The 21310-nt window shown below is 40.8% G+C and overlaps 3 protein-coding genes and 1 pseudogene across 3 annotated transcripts; 2 read left to right on the top strand and 2 right to left on the bottom strand.

Moving 5' to 3' along the window:
* Positions 1–177: 177 nt before the first annotated feature.
* On the bottom strand, positions 178–3544 carry LOC106427847 (heat shock 70 kDa protein 6, chloroplastic-like). Its single transcript, XM_013868569.3, has 8 exons — positions 2845–3544; positions 2511–2763; positions 2336–2415; positions 2106–2248; positions 1916–2014; positions 1620–1809; positions 1048–1446; positions 178–790 (listed from the first exon to the last, which is right to left on the bottom strand). The coding sequence occupies exons 1-8, from the start codon at positions 3418–3420 to the stop codon at positions 389–391; spliced, it is 2142 nt and encodes a 713-aa protein (XP_013724023.2). The 5' UTR covers positions 3421–3544; the 3' UTR covers positions 178–388.
* Positions 3545–3794: 250 nt separating this feature from the next.
* LOC106427812 lies at positions 3795–9400 on the top strand. Its single transcript, XM_013868538.2, has 2 exons — positions 3795–5219; positions 5279–9400. The coding sequence occupies exons 1-2, from the start codon at positions 3795–3797 to the stop codon at positions 9398–9400; spliced, it is 5547 nt and encodes a 1848-aa protein (XP_013723992.2).
* Positions 9401–14512: 5112 nt separating this feature from the next.
* LOC106427862 (3-oxo-Delta(4,5)-steroid 5-beta-reductase) lies at positions 14513–16077 on the bottom strand. Its single transcript, XM_022708067.2, has 2 exons — positions 15885–16077; positions 14513–15815 (listed from the first exon to the last, which is right to left on the bottom strand). The coding sequence occupies exons 1-2, from the start codon at positions 15921–15923 to the stop codon at positions 14682–14684; spliced, it is 1173 nt and encodes a 390-aa protein (XP_022563788.2). The 5' UTR covers positions 15924–16077; the 3' UTR covers positions 14513–14681.
* Positions 16078–17689: 1612 nt separating this feature from the next.
* LOC106427813 lies at positions 17690–21310 on the top strand (annotated as a pseudogene).

The following is a 21310-nucleotide window of genomic DNA, read 5'->3' as shown; positions in this document are numbered from 1 at the left end:
TGATTTCGTCGAGTGTTTGGTGTGCCGACACGTGTCGAATAACCATCCCTCTTGCTGAGCTGGATAGCCTAAAGAAAAAGACAACTCTTCTTTATATATATAGATTTTGAACACGATCACATCCAAATCAGGCTAATTTATTTTCCAAAGCAAACTGTTTTTTTTTTCCTCAGTGGATGATTTAAAATATTTTTCTTTTTCGAATTTATCAGTGCATACTTGCACATAAAACAAATAAAATATAAAATACACTAAATTTTCAAAATATTGTAGATGCAAGTGCACACATAGTTTATAAAATAGCTTGGCCCCTGCATCCAAGTTCGTTTTCTAATTTGCGGTGTGTCAATATCGATCACATCATCTCAATCATCCAAATTGGGATTTCTCAGTTGCTGTCAGTGAAGTCAGCATCGATCACATCATCACCACCTTTGCTTGAAGATGAATCTGCTGAAGAATCACCTTCACCTCCAGTTGAAGAACCTGCCCCAGCTCCAGCACCAGGCTGGTTGTACATAGACTGACCAATCTGCATCACTTCTTGGTTAAGAGCAGCCATGGTGTCCTTGATTTCTTGTGTTGATCCGCTTCCAATCTTGTCTTTAAGCTCTTGTAGTTTGGCCTCCACCTTCTCTTTCACTTCACCTGGAATTTTCTCTCCAAGTTCTTTAAGTTGCTTCTCTGTCTGGTAAACAACAGAATCCGCCTGGTTCTTTGTGTCGATTGCATCCCTCTTCTCTTTGTCATCCTTCGCAAACCTTTCTGCTTCTTGGACCATTTGCTCTACCTGTAACGTTCATTCACACCAACCTATTGTTACCATAACTATCAATATTAGCCAGAAGGAAAGTTTTTTTTCTACTAAGGCCCTATGATCATGTACAACGCTATTCCACATCAATATTGCAACGACGATAGCATATCAGCCAATGCTTCCAGCTACCATCTCATAATCAGTAAATCACGGCTAAACCTCGAGAATGGAACTATAAATAAGAAAGTTAGTAACTGAAGAGTGGTGTTTGGTATGAAAATTCTACGCACCTCATCCTTGGGCAATGTACTGGCACCAGTAATGGTAATGTCTTGTTTCTTCCCGGTTCCTTTGTCACTAGCACTGACGGAGAGGATGCCGTTTGCATCAATGTCAAATTTGACTTCAATTTGTGGAACTCCACGTGGTGCCGGTGGGATACCATCCAGACGGAAGCTGCCAAGAGATTTGTTATCCCGGACAAATTCTCTCTCACCCTGCAGCACATTGATCTCAACACTTGTCTGTCCATCAGCAGCAGTCGAAAAGACTTCTGATTTAGAAGTAGGCAGAGTGGAGTTCCTTGGAATAATTTTCGTCATAACACCACCAAGAGTCTCCAGACCAATCGAAAGCGGTGTAACATCAAGAAGAACGATATCACTCACATCTCCAGCCAGAACACCAGCCTGTAATCCAAAGAAAAAGGCGCTTGATGAGAACTAGCTACAGCGAAACATAACTTATTTGCCAGAAAAATGATCAAACTTTCTTTGTTTACTGTAAATGTATTATGTTTGCACATAAGTCGAAATAGTCGAGACCAAAAGAGGGTGTAAGGTACAAGTTCACGAAAACAAACCTGGACCGCAGCACCTAGAGCTACAACCTCATCAGGGTTTACTGTGACATTAGGTTCTTTCCCAGTCAGCTTCCTCACGACTTCTTGAACAGCAGGAATACGTGTAGATCCACCAACAAGGATTACTTCGTCAATATCTTTGAAGCTTAGCTTAGCATCCCTCAGGGAATTCTCAACGGGAGTCTTACACCTACGAGATAGATAAATGGATTAAGAATGATCAACGGGAGCCTCCATGACTACTTGCCATAAGAACTGTGTAAAAAAAGAGGGAAATGAGGAATGATGGTCGTTACCTGTCAAGTAAGTCTGAACACAATTCTTCAAACTTGGCACGTGTTAGGGTTGTTTCTATGTGTTTAGGCCCATCAGCTGTGGCTGTGATAAATGGCAGACTGGGCATAGAATTCATACCAATCAGAAACCACATGCTTGTGAAAGTGTACATAAGCAAAAAAAAAACTGGGCGACAAAAAATAACCGTACCTCATATTTGTCTGAGTCAGCGAGGAAAGCTCGATTTTAGCTTTTTCTGCTGCTTCTGTCAGTCTCTGAAGTGCTTGCTTGTCTTTCAGAAGATCAATGCCTTCATCTTTCTTGAAATTTGAAGCAAGCGAATCAACAACTCTCTGCATTGCAGAACTTAAATCTATCAAGCAAATCACAAAAGAAAGAGTAGACAGATTCAAAGCGGCTTGAATAAACATTCAACTCACCTTGTCAAAGTCATCACCACCCAAATGAGTGTCACCAGAAGTGGAAAGCACTTCAAACACTCCATCACCAACCTCAAGCACTGCATAGTACGAAACATAACAAAAAAAATACATATTATAAGGTGCCAATATATAGAAAAAAGTAGAAACCAAAAGATAATATTATGCCAAGTACCTGAGACATCAAAGGTACCACCTCCAAGATCAAAGACCAGAATCGTCTCGTTGCTTTTCCTCTCAAACCCATAAGCCAACGAAGCAGCCGTGGGCTCATTGATAATACGAAGAACCTCCAACCCAGCAATACGACCAGCATCTTTCGTAGCTGTCCTCTGAGAGTCATTAAAGTAAGCAGGCACAGTAACAACAGCCTTGGTAACCTTCTCGTTCAAGAACCTCGACGCATCATCCACAAGCTTCCTCAAAACCTAAACACACCCAAACCCCTAAACCAATTAAAAAAAAAGAGAGAAACCCTCCACAACAACCAGAGACACTGGAAAATAAACCTGAGCCGAAATCTCCTCCGCAGCGAACTGTTTACGAATAGCAGGACACTCAAGCTTAACATTCCCATTCTCATCCTTCACAACTCTATACGAAACCTGCTTCGCCTCCTCGTCGACCTCGTTCATCCTCCTCCCGATAAACCTCTTCACCGAGAAGAACGTGTTCTCGGGGTTAACCACCGCCTGCCTCTTCGCGATCTGCCCGACGAGGCGGTCGCCGCTCTTCGTGTAGGCCACCACGGAGGGAGTCGTCCTCTGGCCTTCGGCGTTGGTTACGATCGTCGGCTTGCCTCCTTCCATGGCAGCTACGGCCGAGTTAGTCGTGCCTAAATCGATTCCGACGACCTTCTCGTTAACTACACGCACCGGACCTGCAGCGTATCTGGAGCCGCCGGGGGAGTTTCTAGTGTTTATTCTGAGGAAGGTGGAGGTGGGGGTGGACAAGGGACCGGTTCTGGTGCCGAAGAAGGCGCTTCTGGGGATTGAGCTGGGTTTAGCGTTGAGGTTTCTCTTGGAGGATGTGGTGGCGAATCCGATTCCGCCGAGGACGTGAATCTGGGCGGCGGATGAAGCCATTTTCCGAGAATGGAGGAAGTAAGAGAGGAAAGGAGATTGGAGAGAAAACCCTATGTAAAGGAAGGAGGAGATATAGGAGAAGCAGATAAAAACAAAATACACATCCTTCAACACGGGCTTCCCTAGAATGGGCTTAAGATTCTCTCAACTTGGAGTAAAGTAGTGGTACGTGGGTCCCTGAAAAAGAAAGAAAAACACGTTTTCCTGAAGCAGTTCAACCACTTTGTGGTTCTTTCTACGTTCTTTTTAGTAAAAGTGAAGATAAGATCGAGTGTTCTTTGATCGTGGAAAAAGCTAGATCGGATTTGGGGCAATCAATCGGGTGAACGTCTTTGGTTTTAGTCTGATTGGAGCTTCGAAGATTATCTTTACCGATGTCGGCGGCAATGGACAGAGCCTTGATGGCTCTTTCACTGGAGGAAGAAGATGAACCGTTCGAAATGCCGGATCTACCGGGGTTCTGTTCGAATGAGAAGAATAAGCTGAGTCTGGTGGGTAGAATCCTAAACCCAGAATGCCAGAAAATGTCAACTTTAATTTGGAGGATGCCTGGAAAATGGCAGAAGGAGGGTAGATGTCGAGGAGTGGCTCTGTCCAAGGAGCGTTTTCAATTCTTCTTCGACCATGAGTACGATTTACTTGATGTATTGGCGAAAGGAGTACATACCTTCAATGAATGGGCTTTGGCGATTGAGAGGTGGGTTGAAGAACCACCAGACGATTATCTGCAGTTTATTCTGCTGTGGGTGCGGATTAGCAACATTCCTATGAATTACTACACAAAGGAAGCTATCATGGCGCTGGGAGAGCTGCTGGGAGAAGTTAAGGAATTTATCTTTGACCCCACAAAACCGCAAACTCAACCCTATGAAAGAGTCCAAGTGAAGTTCAATGTGGCAAACCCTTTGAAGATGTCAAGGGTTGTCAACATTAAAGGAGCAAAGCCGGTGAAGATCCATTTTGACTATGAAAGGATCCAAAAGCGATGCTTTACTTGTCATAGGCTGAACCATGAGCAAAAGGTGTGTCCTCTGGTAGTGAAAAGAAGAAAAGATGAAACTCTTGTAAGAAGCCAAAGGATCTCAAAGGAGATGGAAGTAAAACAAGTTGTTTTAAAAGAAAATGATCCTCTTTTTGGAGTTCTTACTGAAGATCAGGTGGGGATAAGTTCAATTACTGGAAAGCCGAAAATAATAAAAGAGGTGCTGGATGAAATGAGACAGTATATGATGTTGGCCACCGAAGAGGACAGATACGTGAGGCAAGAAAGAGTGAGAGGCTCGGTAGCTGCGGTGGAACAAGATCCTATGCTGAAGCGTACAATGTTGAGACTTGAGACACCTCCCATTATTTCTCAAGACTTTGACAGAGGGAAAGGGATAGTTTTCAGCTATGAGGAATTAAAGAAGCCTTTGGAAGGCAGAAACCAACAGGAGAAATTTATGGCTTCTGCAATCAGAGCTGATACAGCAGGACGATGGAACGCTGAAAAGATCACAATGGGTGGAAGTGATGACACTAAGTTTGATGCCATTTATATGGGTTCTCCTCCTAGTTCGACGGTGTTTAGTACTGGTTTTTCGGAACCGTGTGCTTCATCCGGGACTAAGAAGAAAACATATCAGCGTAGACGTCCTCCCAAGTCAAGAAGAAATCCTAGGCTGCTTTTGAACGCGGAAAAGGAAGAGGGAGTCCTATGGGATAAAGCAGCTGATAAGAGAGTGGAAGGGAGTAAGAAGAGAAAGGTAGAAACTGAAGTTGGGGATCTTCTAGTTTCGGAGAAGTCTAAAACCCTAAAGGTGATCCAGAGGAAGGGATCGCCCAATATTTAATGAGCATATTGAGCTGGAATTGCCAGGGCTTGGGACGTACTCAAGACCTGACAATTCAGAGACTCCGGGAAATACGTCGAACTCATTTCCCGGAGATCATGTTCTTAATGGAGACTAAGAATTGTAGAAACATTTTGGTGGATTTGCAGCAGTGGCTCGGGTATGATAGGGTATTCACAATTGATCCGAGAGGCTTGAGTGGGGGCTTGGCATTATTTTGGAAAAGCGACATCAAGCTGGATATTAAATATGCAAATAAGAATCTGATCGATATGCAGGTTCAATATGGAGAGGTTAGTTTTTTCCTCTCATGTTTATATGGTGAACCGTCTTCAGAGGGGAAGGAGATTGTTTGGGAAAGAATCAGCAGGATAGGGGTCACCAGAAGAGATAAGTGGTGCTTAATTGGAGACTTCAATGACATCCTCAACAATGATGAAAAAACGGGAGGCCCCATGAGATCTGAAGCTTCATTCAAACCTTTTGGGGATATGCTTGCGGCTTGTGGAATGGAAGAACTAGAGTCATCTGGCATCAGATTTACATGGGCGGGGCAAAGATGGCATAAGTGGATCCAATGTTGTCTAGACAGGGCTTTTGGGAATAAAGCTTGGCTGAGATTTTTTCCTGGGTCGAATCAGAGGTTCCTGGACAAACGAGGCTCTGATCACAGACCTGTGCTACTGAAACTTCAAGCTTATCAAGAAAGAAGAGTGGGTCAGTTCAGATTTGACAAAAAATTCTTGTTTCAACCGGGAGTGAAACATAAGATCATAGAGGCGTGGAGAGGTGCAGCGGAAGGGTCCGAAAATAGAAATGTGGCGAAAAGACTTCGAGACTGTCGTGGTGCTTTGAGTGAATGGAAGAAACAGAGGGTCTTCAATGCCAAAGATAAAATTCATATTTTGGAGAGGAGGCTAGAATGGTTTCAATCAAGAAACTACCCGTGTTGGCATGCGATCAGGGTGATAAAGAAAGAGCTATGTAGAGCGTATAAAGAAGAGGAACTCTACTGGCAGCAGAGAAGCATGGAAAAATGGCTTAAATATGGTGACCGAAACTCCAACTTCTTTCATGAATTGGTTAAGGCAAACAGAGCGAAGAAAAGACTGGTTAGAATCAAGAATGGGAATGGAGTAGAGCAATGGTCAGAAGCAGCAAAAGCTCAAGTGGCGGTCGACTACTTTAATGAGCTTTTCAGATCTTCTAATCCCCCAAGCTACCAGCCTTTGCTACAGGATATGAGACCAAGAGTTTCAGATGAAATGAACCGGCAAATGACCGTCGAAGTTTCTGATGAGGAATTCAAATGTGCTGTCTTCAGTATAAAAGGCGCAAGTGCTCCAGGGCCGGATGGAATGTCGGGTTTCTTCTTCCAGCAATATTGGGATGAGATAGGGCCAAGAGTATCAGCTGAAGTAAAGAAGTTCTTTGTAACAGGGAGAATGCCGGCGGATTGGAACTTCACATATATCTGTCTCATACCTAAAGTCCAGGAGCCCGAGACTATGGCTGATATGCGACCGATAAGTTTATGCTCCGTCCTGTATAAAATCATCGCAAAGGTATTGGTATATCGCCTACAGCCCATCCTCCCTGAGCTGATATCCGTCAATCAATCTGCCTTCGTGGCGGAGAGGCTGATTACAGATAACATTGCAATTGCCCATGAAGCGGTTCATGCTATACGGACTAATCCGAGCATCATGACTGAGACAATGGTGGTGAAAACGGACATGTCAAAGGCATACGACAAGGTGGAATGGAGCTATCTTAGGAGCTTGATGGAGGCTATTGGTTTCGACGCCAGATGGGTTAAGCTGATTATGGCATGCGTCACTTCTGTTTCCTTTGCAGTACTGGTGAATGATCAACCTTTTGGGATGGTCAAACCGCAACGTGGTCTACGACAAGGTGATCCCCTCTCGCCGTTTCTATTTGTGTTGTGTACGGAAGGGCTTACACACCTATTGAATAGAGCAGAAAGATTAAGCTTGCTAGACGGCTTGAAGTTTGTTGAGGAGGGGCCCTCAGTTCACCATTTGCTATTTGCCGACGACAGTTTGTTTATGTGCAAAGCGTCTGAAAATCAAGCTAGGACTCTGAACCAAGTGCTCGAGGTGTATGGCTGTGCAACAGGACAGACGATCAACTTGCAGAAATCAGCCGTATCCTTTGGATCTAAGGTTGATCCCGCTGTTAAACTTGCGATTCAGAGGGTGCTGGGTATCTCGAATGAAGGAGGTTCAAGCAAATATTTGGGGCTGCCGGAATGCTTTAGCGGCTCTAAGGTAGACCTGCTAGGCTATTTAAAAGGAAAGGTGAATGGTAGACTGAATGCTTGGTACCTAAGGAACCTATCACAGGCCGGCAAAGAAATATTATTAAAGACGTCAGCATCGGCCCTGCCTGTTTTTGCGATGTCAGTCTTTAAACTCCCGAAAACAATCTGTGCCAATATGTCCAGTGCCATGGCAAACTTCTGGTGGGGATCTGATGCGCATATTAGGAAAATCCATTGGATAGCTTGGGAGAAGCTTTGCTTGCCAAAGGAGAGTGGTGGAATGGGATTTAGAGACTTGGAAGCCTTTAATCAGGCGTTGCTGGCTAAACAGGCCTGGAAAGTTCTTACTTTCCCCCACTGCTTGTTGGCCCGATTCCTCAAGAGCAGATACTTTCCAAGTTCTAACTTTTTGGACGCCAAACTGGGTGACAAGCCATCCTTTGCTTGGAGAAGTTTGTTATCTGGGAGGGAACTGATACTTAAAGGTCTGCAGAAACGAGTTGGCGATGGAAACTCTATACACGTTTGGACGGACAAATGGGTAGAAGATGAAGCGGATGGGTACGGCATGAGAGCTCCCTGGATAAAAAACTGTACATTCAATGTGAATTTGAGGGTAAGGGAGCTGATAGATTTCCAAAATAGAAGATGGAATATTCAGGCATTGGAAGAGGTTTTTGTGCCTTCAGACATCCAAATTCTTTTGAATAACCAACCGGTGACGTCTAAAGAAGATTTCTGGGTGTGGAAGTTTAACAAATCAGGTGCTTACTCGGTTAAATCGGGTTATTGGCTAGCGGCCCAGGAAAAGAGCAAAGAGATACGTCAAGTTGCCGAAGCTCAACCATCCCTCAATAGCCTGAAATCTCAAATCTGGAAAGTGCAGACGGCCCCTAAGATAAGAACTTTTGTTTGGAAAGCTGTGTCTCAAGCCCTGCCGGTAGCTGATCTATTAAGGGAAAGGGGAATGAAGTGCGATGATCGATGTCAGCTGTGTGGCTTTGAAGGGGAATCGGTGAACCATATACTCTTTTCCTGCCACCTACCTAGGAAGTGTTGGGCGGTATCCAATATCCCCTCTCCTCGGGGTGGTTTCAGCGACCATTCGATCTATGAAAACATCGCATACCTCCTGAAGGTGAGTAAGGATGTAAGGTTCGATATTGAAATCAACAGAAGCTGGCCGTGGGTCCTGTGGTACTTATGGAAGAACAGAAACGCCTTTATCTTTGAAGGAAAATTGTTTGAAGCAGATGAAATCAGAAAGAAAGCCAAAGAGGAAGCTGATGTATGGTTTGTAGCTCAACAAGTTCAGAGTGGAATGGACCAAGTGGAGGCGGGTGTGATAGAGAAGGGAGTACTAGGTAATGCTCTGAAAATTGCCAAAGGATGGGTCCTTTGTGAGTTTGACATGGACTGGTCGAAAGGTCTTGGGTTCATGGGGGCGGCGTGGATAGTGAAAGATGAGAAGAGAAGAGTTCTACTACATAGTAGGAGGGCTTTCTCAGATGTGAAGTCGATCAATGAGGCTAAGCTACAGATCTGGTTGTGGGTTTTAGAAAGTATGAAGAGTTTGAAGAAGAATAAGGTGATCTTTCTTTCAACCTTTGGGGATATAGTTGAGGCAATAGAGAAACCCGCCTTGTGGCCTAACTTACAGTTTGAAGCTACAGAGATTAAGAGAGAGCTCCGGTCTCTCGAGGCATGGGAGTTAAGGTTTGGACTTTTGGCTTCAGTTAGATGTGCCTCTTTCATCGCTCAGAGTGTCAGGCAGCTTGGTCTGATGCAGTCTTATGTAGCGGTTGGCCATCCACGTTGGTTGGATCATATGTACGTGAATGAAAGTGGAGCATATGATAGTTAACAGAGTCATGGCAATTTCCTTTTGGTCCACCCTTGTGTGGGTGTTGATGATGATTGTGTAGTTATGTATCATAACGGTTTTTGTTGGGGAGGTTTGTGGAATCGTAATCGGATATGCTCTTGATGGTTGTAAAAGCCTTTTGTTATATATAAAGTTTTCAATTTGGGAAAAAAAAAAAAAATAGGAGAAGCAGATAAGAGAAGGTGGAGACACGAGTGAGGAAAAAAAGTGGGACCCAGTTGAAGTTTCTAAAAGGAGACTGAAGATGGATGGGCCGCTGGATTCGTAAAGCCCACCCACTTCTCTTTTTTTTTTTTTGTACCATTTCGCACTACTCACAGCTAGGGGCCTCAGACTTTTATGCGAGATCCGGATTCGATCCGAGATCCGATCCGAAAATCCGGATATCCGGAGAGGCCGAATCCGGATCCGGATAATAAAATATTGGATCCGTCAAAGTCGAATCCAGATCCGGATATATTGATTTTTTAGTTCGGATATCCGGATCCGTAAATATTATTAATAATTATTTCAAAATAATAATATCTATATATAAAAACTAATTTTATTTAATAAATTTTCATTTTTATAATAGTATATATAATTTTATGTAAATTTTATAATATTATACATAGAAATAATTAAAAACATTATATTTTTTTATTTTTAAATTATTGTTAATATTTTATATATATATATATATATTAATATTATTTTTTATTTATTTTAAGGATCCAAATCCGGATCTGGATATCCGCCGGATATTATAATTTTTAGAAGGATATCCGACACCCGGATATCCGCGAACCCCGGATTCGGATAAAGATAGTAAAATTTATGGATCTGCCGGATAAGGATCCGGATTTCTTAAAATTGCCCGGATATCCGATTCGTCCCAGGCTACTGACAGCTGCAAGGGAAAGGTGATTCCAGTGTTTTAAGCAGGAATGGACTGAAGAAGGGCCATTGGGAATACAAAGGCAGACCTATTCTTTTGCATAAAAATATGTTTCTCAAAGATAATCATAATAGGAGTAACTCGCAACAATTCATTAACAAGGTAATTGTAATCTTACGTTTTTTTATTGTTTGTTTGCTTAACAGTGAAGACAATAAGAAGAGAGTTTTGTTAACGTAAGAGGTGTTTTCCAAAATTGCATTATGATTAAAAGATCTATGGGCCATTCAATCTTTTGCAAGACTTTTACTCTTCAGGATATAAGCACTTTATCAACTACTAGAATGAAACTTCAATTTTTATTGTTATAGGGTCAATGAATCATCAGTTTGCCTATAAACCAGAGAAATGATCAACAGTCTCTACCGATATTATATGGTTAATTCTAATACACACCCTTCCTTTAATATCTATTCTGATTTAAAGAAACTTCAGCAAGGGCACATCTACTAGTTAAAGTGGTCAGTATACTAATTTACATGGCTCTCTTAATCAGTCTCCTTAGCATTAGCATTACAAAAGTCATCATATGTAGGATGTGTTTGAGCACTCCATTGCAAGTTTACAATATGTGTAATGCTGGACATATCAGCAAATCAGGCACTTTGCTAAAAAAGCACATTTAAAAGAGATCGGTCAGGAAAACAGACACAATTGAGCCTCACATAAAGCCATGAACCATGATCCATAAACTACATGTTAATCACCAAAACATTTGAAACCAAAACCCCCCAAGAGGTGAAACCTAAAACCCTTGATTCTAATAACCAAAATACCTCATCTTGAGGGCTTGCATAAAACAGTTTCAGTACATGTCCAAACTTTTAAAATCCTACGCAAATATTGTAAAATGTATCATTTACACACATTTTATCCAATATTATAGAAAATGGAAATTGGAAAGGACCACATTAGAAATTTATAAAATAATCTAACTTCAAGTACTGTTTGTAAAGATAGTTTCATCAAATTTACTGTTATACAAAAGTACTAACAATTTTATCATGAACAACTAATAATCACCGCTTTTAATTAATGATCATTACAAATTCACAATCTTTTTATCCTTTTAGTTTCTACATATATATTAAAAAAAATTAAGTATATATAATTAACAAAAATGAAAAAAAAGATTACAGATGAACGATTGAAATCAAATGCACAACAAAACTACGATGAAAAATTAAATTGTCTTCTTAAGAAGAGACGAGATAAAAACCAACGCGGTTGGCCTAGAGGTAGTTGAGGTCCAGAACCAATACGCTCCCCGCAGGTTCGACTCGCGTTGGCCATCCGGGCTAGGGTTAAATCCCAAGAATACGTGGAGTGCCGTGGACCTCGTGGGAATAGTCGGTTGACCACGGTCGCCGGAAACCCACGGTTTATCAAAAAAAAAAAAAAAGAGACGAGATAAAAAAAAAGACATATCAAAAGATTAGCTAAGTATAGAGTAGATAACTTATTGTTATACATTTTCCAAATGTACACTTCCCAATGGAAGACTTTCTTCAATTGTGGAAACTTAGTTTTAAAATTATCTGACATATTGAACTTGCCTTTGTCCAACATCTTTCTTCTCTTGAACAAATATGGATCTTCTATTACTTACTTGGACAAGCCTCGATAGTGTTGGTTCATCTACCATTTTTGATCGTTGAAGAAGTTAAGAGACAAGGAGAAAAAAAAAAGAGATTTGTTTATGTTTTAAAAGAAAAAATTAAATTAATTAGTAAGTTTCATACGTTGTAATATTTAGCTATATCAGTCCAATTGCATAAATAGCTTAATTGGTTAGCTCCCTAGATCATACTCTCTTGTATTTTTACCATTCCACATCCTTTGCAAATTCAATAGTTTGTTCTTTATTAATAACTGCACTAAAATTGGAAATTATTTTCAAAATTGTTTAATTGTTAAAAATATATTTACATAATATCAAAATTTGTGAGAAAGTAAAAGATTTCAGTTAATATTGTACTATTTAGGTATATATATTTGCTTCTTTTTTTGATCAACAGGTACATATATTTGCTTTACGTTCAAAATCCTATTAGGTCCTTGTATAATACTCTCTCCGTTTTTTAATATATGTCGTTTTAGAGGAATTTTTTACGCTCCAAATTATATGACGTTTTTCGGTTTTCTATGTAAAACTTATTAATACTTAATGTTATATGACCAATGATAATATACATTCTATTTTATTATTGGTTGATTTGTAGTTAGGTAAATAATTAATGATGTTTTTGTTTAGAAAATATAAAAAATTAATGATTTTCTTAATTTGTGTGCACAATTCTAAAACGACTTATATTAAAAAACGGAGGGAGTATTAGGATGAACTCGTTCTAGTAAATCATTAATAAAATTCAAACATATAGACTCAATATAATACTATTGCAATTTAGAAAACTCATAATCAACCGGTTTAGTTTGGTTAACGCTAGCTATTTGAAAATTTATCTGGATAAGGAAAAGAAAATGGACAAAGGCTTAGCTTCTTCAGCTTTTGTTTGATCTGGTTATCAAAATATGACACATGTAATTGACTGCAATTTGCGAAATTTTGTAGCATGAAAAGAGACTTTGTATCAGCTGATTTTTTTTTTCCGGTTTGGTATCTTTAGCTATAATGATTTTACAATTTATAAGTACCAAAAAAGGATGGACAATGGCTTAGCTAAACCAGATCATTATTGCACTTGTTATCAATTAATTGCCATCACATACAATAAAAATCATGATCTCAAAGGTCTGTTGTATTAGTCTTTTTTGTAACACTATCAGAGACCTACAAGAGTCAATGTGAAGTTAGTGTTACACTCAATCTGCCCATTTACTTAAAAGACATTCTTTATTCCTGTGTGATAAAATTTTAATGTGTTAGATTAAGCTTCATGTATGTTTTAACTACTTTGTGATCTTCAATAATGCACAGCTATTCGAGCTGTCCTCTCTTGTGATGACAAAACTTCTCATTCAAAGGATGCCGGTCAGGCTTCGTGGCAAACTGAAAAAGGTCGTTCTAGCTTACAGTGGAGGCTTAGACACCTCTGTCATCGTGCCATGGTTTAAGTATGTTTAGTTCATTTTGATCTCTAGCAAGAATTCAGATAGCTTTGATGCTATTTGTATAATCCGTCCACTAGTCTTATACATGAAAGTGTTTGTTTCGCAGGGAGAACTATGGTTGTGAAGTTGTGTGTTACACCGCAGATGTTGGTCAGGTACTACACTGCATAAGTGCTAAATGATGACTATTATAGTTGAGGGATGAAGTTTTATGTAGCATTCGACTTATGTTTTCTCAACCCACTAACTGCTTTGATATGAAGGGCATAGAAGAGTTGGACGGTTTGGAACAAAAGGCTAAGGCTAGTGGTGCTTCTCAGTTGGTTGTTAAGGATCTCACAGAAGAGTTCGCCAAAGATTACATATTCCCTTGTCTTAGAGCTGGTGCTATCTATGAATGAAAATACTTGCTTGGTACAGTACCGGTACTGAAAATATGAAGGCTGGAAGCAAATTAGAAATTAAGGCCTGTTTATTAAAGGCCATTTCAGGAAAAGAAGAATTATTTTAATGCAAATGGAGAAGGAATTTAAGCTTTTCATTTGATCTTAGCCTTTTGGTACTGTTTGGTGCAACTTTGGTTGTCTAGTGTTCTACATGATTCATTATCCTCAACCAATGGCTTAAGCTTTTCATTTGGTCTTTTTGGGATGGAGGAGTTGCAGCAGTGTGTGTATGGAATAGATTGGTTGATTTATGTGTGTAGATAATGCTAAGACATGTGAATCAAGCAAAGGAACTTATATCCTCCTAGTAACAGCAAGCTAATGGCTAGACCGGGTTGCAGTTAAACCAAAAATAAGCAAATTCTCTTTACTTTGAAGTTGAAGGAGAAAGATTTGAGATCATTCCAAGTGAACTTTTATCACAGCCAGTGTTGTATACTCTCTCTAACCAGCTTGCATTGTTATGATTTGGAAGCAGCTAACAATTTCACTATGCGGCTAATAGACACCACTAGTGGAACCATAGCGAGCAATACACTATTTTGAAGACAGAATCTGGTGTTCCTAACCTTAATGCTCTTGCAGGATTGTCCAATATATTTTTATTACAACTTGTAATGGTTATGATGCGAAAACTGTCCCAAAATATTAGAATTTCGAAAGGGTAACAAAGGGTTTACAAGACTAGAAAAGGAATATTCAAAAACAGACAACACAGAACTGAGATTTTGGGAGAAACATAGACATGAAACAAAGAAGAAACAAGAGAAATAAACATCCAAGTGTATGCTATGTAGAAGATGAATCAAGGCACAATCTTGAAAGCCTTGTACTTATCAATCCAAGAGATGAAAGAGTTGTTAGAGTTCCTGAAACCAAGAAAGCCATACTCTTTGCTCTTGTTCATACTATCAATCATCCCGTCAACACCAAGCACAACATCAGCAAACCACCACACACCAACCTCATCAAGCTTCTTCACCTGCAACTGATTCTCCTTCACCATCTCCTCCCACACTCTCTCTTTCCCTTTCATCATCTCCACCAACCCCACGTTCTTCCCTTCCTCGAATCCATACTCCTCTATCCCAAACTGCTCAGCAAGAATCTTCCACAGATGTTTCCACTTGAAAACATCAGCGTTGCTGCAGTTAAAGGCCTCGTTCTTGGCGTAAGGATCAACCGCAGCCCAAATCTGCTGCTCGGCGACCAAGTCAGCGTCTGACGCCGTCGTGAAACCTTCCCACGCCTCCTTGCTCCCAGGGAAAACTAACTTAGACCCTTCGTGCTTGCAGATGGCTGCGTAGACGCAGAGAGTCCCCACAATGTTCATCAAACTATACGGAGAGAATCCGAATATAGTGTTTGGTCTATGCACAGACCAAGTCACACTCTCTTTCATCTTAATCTCTTCGGACAGAACATCCTCAAGAGTGTAGTAAAAGTTGTCGACCTTCAGCCTCGGCATATCCTCCGTGAACGGCGCCTCGTGACGATCAACAGCTTTGCCAACACTATCGAAAGGGCCGAGGTAGTGCTTCGTCCCGGTCTGGAGACAAACGTGCCGGAGATTCGGCGCGTTAGGTACAACCGCGCGGAGGACGTTACGGAGCATAGAGCCGTTAACCTTACAGTTCTCGCTCTCCACAGATCGGTTGGTCCACGTGACGTAGAACACGTGCGTGACGTCTCTTAAAGGCGAAAGCTTCGATCTCGCGTCTTCTTCGTCGGAGACGTCGCACTGGATGTAATCGATGGGATGATCTGCGTTCCAGGTGGGACGAGGACGGCGAGCGACGCCGTAGACTTTCCACGGACCGCCGGGTGTGTCGGAGAGAGGAAGAATCTCCGCAAGGCTGTTTCCGACGATGCCCGTGACGCCGATGATGAGTGCGACGCTCTCGTAGGTTTGTGTTGGCTCATCTTCGTCGAATTTTTTCTGTAAAAAGATGAGATTTTTATTGGATTAGTGACTATGTAAGGAGAGGGTGAATGAAGATCGGATTACCTTGGCAGCTCCGATGGCGCCTGCCCACCACCAACTCATTTCTCGATCAGATCGGTGATGAGAGAAGAAAGAAAGACAAAGAAGGTAAGGGATGGTGTTTGTAGACTCGACAGAACCGTGTGGGGTTTGTCTTTTAGCCTTTTATTTTGTAAATAAAAAGTATATATTATAAAAGTTTAAACGTGTACTTGCCGACTAAAGTTGGTCAGCTAATCCCCTGTATATTAAACTAGAAACATTTTTAAAACTTACCTTAAAAATTTATTGGCAAGGAATGTGACATGATGACGTGGCTTCACGAGAAGCTTTTATTTAATAAAATGCTTAGGTGTCACGCAAAGAACGTTTCTCACCAAAACTGTGAATTTAATGCGTTCACACTAACATTCCTTTAAAAGAACTTTATACCATCTATACTTTTCTCGACGAACACTTTTATGTGATAAACCTTCAGCTTCAAGTTCGATTAGTTGATTTATCAATCCTCTTAATATAATCATAGCATTAATAAAGATTCATTATTCCTCTATACGTATATGTTAAAAACGGTAACCCATCTGATCTATCACCTTTAAGTCGATAGATCCGTAGAGACGACAAAGCGATGAAACTTTAGTACGATACCAAGTGTTAATGAAAGAACCCTTTTCTCCATACCTACTTTCATGCATTTAGTAGAGCACTCACGTTCTTGAGAACCGTCTCTCATTGCTGAAAGAGAACGTTGAAAATCTATTTCTAGATAAATGTGTTGTATTCGGTTTTGTTACTGCTAGATGAGGTAATCTCTGTTTCGAGGAGACTGAATCACCGTAAATCGTCTCGGCTTAGTGTATTAGTCTTCTAGAGCAAGAAATATAAGCATGCGAGTGTCACCACCTTCACTGCCGTGAGAGCTCTGCATTAGACGACCTTGAATATGAGAAGAAACTTCTAGGAACAAACCACCAGCAAGTCTCACGTGATGGTCGCATCGGGAACAACCTTTACAATTTAGAGGGTCAAATAACCTTCAATTTATTTTACTATGCAACTATGTTTTCTGAATTTAAAAGAGCTATACTTTTTTTTTCCTTTCACGCAGCTATTGTTTTGCTTATAATATGTTATTGATCCACCTTTTTTGATTTTATGTGTTAAACCCCTAAGTCCATAACTACTACAACGTGATAGGCGAAATATAAAAAATTATTTTTCAAAGGTTCTTCTCAAACTTACAAACACCATATATTAAATTTTAATATTAGTGAACCCATTATAAAAAGTCTTTGGCTTCGCCTCTAATAACAATCATACTTTTAGTTCTATCTAAGTGAGTATACCTTGTGTTATACATAATCATAATATATAATTTCAACATTAATATAGACATCTTATCCCGCGCAAAACACGGGTTACTATCTAGTAGAATAAAGATTCTCTAACCACCTTCTATTATTGAAGAACTACAGTTTGGCCTATGGATTTTGCTAGCGACTGTAAAAAATCATTAGCAACCATAACCGTGCGGAAGTAGAAGAAGAATCATCCAGAAATCATTTTACCTTTGGAAGCCCGACGGAAATTAAACCCCATCCTCCAATAAACCCTTGCCACGTGTACTACGAACAAATATAGCCGTCGGATCATCCAACGAGGACGACACGTGTATAACTGTCGACTTAGATTATCCAAAGCGTCCAACATCCACGTCAAGTTCAAAATCTTTTTTTCAATAAGAAAGTCCACGTGGATTTCTCACCAAATCTAAGCCGTTGGATCTGCCACGATGACACATCTCAGGAACCGAATCATCTCCTATTTTACGGATCTCCTTCTTCTTCGAGCTGCACCATCATCAGTGAGTGAGTGAGCGAGTCTGAGAGGTATCGGAGGCTATACGATCTTAACAATGAGGAAGAGGGCGATCGTGTCCGTGTTGTTCCTTTTCTCCCTACTTTTCCTTCTTCCAGATCAAGGTACAATCTAACGCTAACGCATATACGTAAGTGTTCTATGCTATAATGGCGAGTTTTGTAATGTTTCTATCATTAGGAAGAAAGCTACACGCGAATGCAGAAGATAGTTCCGACGAGGTTACTGATCCACCGAAGGTGGAGAAGAAACTCGGCGGTCACGGGGGTTTATCGACTGATTCAGATGTTGTTCGTAGGTTAGTCTCATACGTTCGATAATAATTCATGAATCTCTCGGATGATTTCGAATTCGTTTAATTGGCAGAGGAGTCTGAATCGATCTCAAAGAAGTCACTTCGCAGTAGCGGGGAGAAGTTTGAGTTTCAGGCTGAGGTTTCTCGGCTTATGGACATTATCATCAACTCTCTGTACAGTAACAAGGACATTTTCTTGAGAGAGTTGATCTCCAATGCCTCTGATGTAAGCTTGTTATTGCTTTTTTTGAGAGCTAGTCTGAATTGGGAGATTATAAGTGTCTGTTTTTGTGTTTGTGTTTGTATATCTTCAGGCTTTGGATAAGATTAGGTTCCTTGCACTCACTGACAAAGACGTTTTGGGTGAAGGTGACACTGCTAAGCTTGAGATCCAGGTTAGTACTACTTTGGGGTTTGAGAGGTCTTTAAGTTCTCTAACAACGTGATGATCTGCAGATTAAGCTAGACAAAGCCAAGAAGATACTTTCTATTCGAGACCGGGGAATTGGAATGACTAAGGAAGATCTGATCAAGAACCTTGGCACCATAGCACAGTCTGGAACCTCAGGTATGTGCTGATACGTTGTCATTTATAACAGTCCGGATCAGTAAAAAAATCAATGTATTTAATGTCTTGGTTGAGAAAATGCAATCGAGCGGGGATTTGAACCTTATTGGACAATTTGGAGTTGGATTCTACTCTGCATATCTTGTGGCTGACTACATTGAAGTCATAAGCAAGCACAGTGATGACAACCAGTAAGTTGATTCCGGAGAGAGTTTGAAATATACTTGTTTGCATGTGTTTTCATCTGGAAAGATTTGCTGATAACTTCTTTTCCGTAATCAGGCATGTATGGGAATCAAAGGCTGACGGTAAATTTACTGTTTCCGAGGATACATGGAATGAGCCTCTTGGACGTGGAACTGAGATTAGATTACATCTTAGAGATGATGCTGGGGGGTACCTAGAGGGGAGTAAACTCAAGGTGACTAATAGAATTGATAAGTTTGGAAGTAAAAATCTCTGTTTATTTGTCTCATTGTGGTTGCTTATGATCATCAATGTCTACTACTAGGATTTGGTGAAGAGATATTCTGAATTCATTAACTTCCCTATCCACCTCTGGGCCAGCAAAGAGGTTGAAACTGAGGTCCCAGTTGAGGAAGATGAATCAGCGGAAGAGGAAAGTGGTGAGTTATAATGAACGAGTGCAATTATAATTTTCTGCTTTATTGTCTTTAGTAACGGTACGTCGTTTCAGAAACCACCTCTACCGAGGAAGAGAAGGAAGAAGATGCCGAAGAGGAAGACAGTGAGAAAAAGCAGAAAACCAAGAAGGTGAAAGAAACAGTTCATGAATGGGAGCTTTTGAATGATGTTAAGGCTATGTGGCTGAGAAGTCCAAAGGAGGTGACGGACGAAGAGTACACTAAATTCTACCACTCTCTCGCAAAGGTGAAAATCAAGCGAGAGCAAATAATACTTGTTGTACACTCACTTGGTGTATGATCCTCGTGTGGATTTTCCTAACCGTAGTCGCTATACAGGATTTTTCTGAGGAGAAGCCAACGGCTTGGAGTCACTTCAATGCTGAAGGTGATGTTGAATTCAAGGCTGTGTTGTATGTTCCTCCGAAAGCTGCTCATGATCAGTACGAGAGCTACTACAACAGCAACAAGGCGAACTTGAAGCTCTTTGTTAGGAGGGTTTTCATCTCGGATGAGTTTGATGAGCTTCTGCCTAAATATTTGAGTTTCTTGAAGGTAGATGACTAACTGCAAGACAGATTAAGTTTTACCTTCAATACAAATTCAAGAGCTGAGTCCCTAATGTGAGCTTACTTCTGTAGGGTCTTGTTGACTCTGACACATTGCCTCTAAATGTATCGCGAGAAATGCTTCAACAACACAGCAGCTTAAAGACAATAAAGAAGAATCTTATCCGAAAGACACTTGATATGATCCGCAAGCTTGCTGAAGAAGACCCTGATGAGGTCCATGATGATGACAAAAAAGGTATTCAACATAACAAGCTTCTTAATATCGAACCAAATGTGTACTAAACTTGTTGGCACACAGACATGGAGAAGTCTGGTGAGAATGATGAGAAGAAGGGTCAATACACCAAGTTCTGGAAGGATTTTGGCAAGTCGATTAAACTTGGCATCATTGAAGATGCTTCTAACAGGAACCGCCTGGCAAAACTTCTTCGTTTTGAGACGTAAGTTCTTTCTATATTTCTTTAATACACATCTGTCTTCTTATTAGCTAAAGATTAACACTTTGCTATTCCAGAACAAAGTCCAATGGAAAATTGACTTCCCTGGATCAGTACATCAAGAGAATGAAAAAGGGGCAAAAGGACGTATTCTACATTACAGGAAGCAGCAAGAAACAGCTGGAGAAATCTCCATTCCTGGAGAGGCTCATCAAAAAGGGCTATGAGGTTTGCATAGAAAACGAATAATTCTTCTTTATTTGATTGGCAGCTCGCATCACACGTTTCCAATACTTGTGTTCCCAGGTCATCTTCTTCACAGACCCCGTTGATGAATACTTGATGCAATACCTGATGGATTACGAGGACAAGAAGTTTCAGAACGTGTCAAAAGAAGGACTCAAGGTTGGGAAAGACTCAAAAGTCAAGGAGCTGAAAGAAGCATTCAAGGATCTGACAAAGTGGTGGAAAGAGAGTCTCGCTGGTGAGAACGTGGACGATGTCAAAATCAGCAACCGGTTGGCTGACACTCTATGCGTAGTCGTAACGTCCAAGTTTGGATGGAGTGCAAACATGGAGAGGATCATGCAGTCACAAACTCTCTCAGATGCTAAGAAGCAAGCTTACATGCGTGGAAAGAGAGTCCTCGAGATCAACCTGCGTCACCCTATCATCAAAGAACTCAAGGATAGAGTTGCAAGCGACCCAGAGGTAAAAACAAACATTAGACTCATCAAAATTCCTTTCTATATTGGTTTAAATCAGTTTGACCGAGACGAAAATTCTCTCAGGATGGGAGTGTGAAAGAAACAGCACAGCTCATGTACCAGACGGCTTTGATCGAGAGTGGATTCATACTCAACGACCCAAAAGACTTTGCGGGCCGTATTTACAACTCCGTCAAGAGCAGCCTGAAGATAAGCCCTGATGCAGTACCTGAAGAGGAAGTCGAGGCAGAGGAAACAGAGACCAGTGAGGAAGACGAAATCAGATGGTGGTCTGAACATTGAAGCCGAACCCGTTGAGAAAGAGACACCAATAAAGGACGAACTGTAG

This window comes from Brassica napus, chromosome C8, assembly GCF_020379485.1.
Source record: "Brassica napus cultivar Da-Ae chromosome C8, Da-Ae, whole genome shotgun sequence".
NCBI classification, from domain to species: Eukaryota; Viridiplantae; Streptophyta; class Magnoliopsida; order Brassicales; family Brassicaceae; genus Brassica; species Brassica napus.
This window is presented reverse-complemented; position numbering and strand designations above follow the sequence as displayed.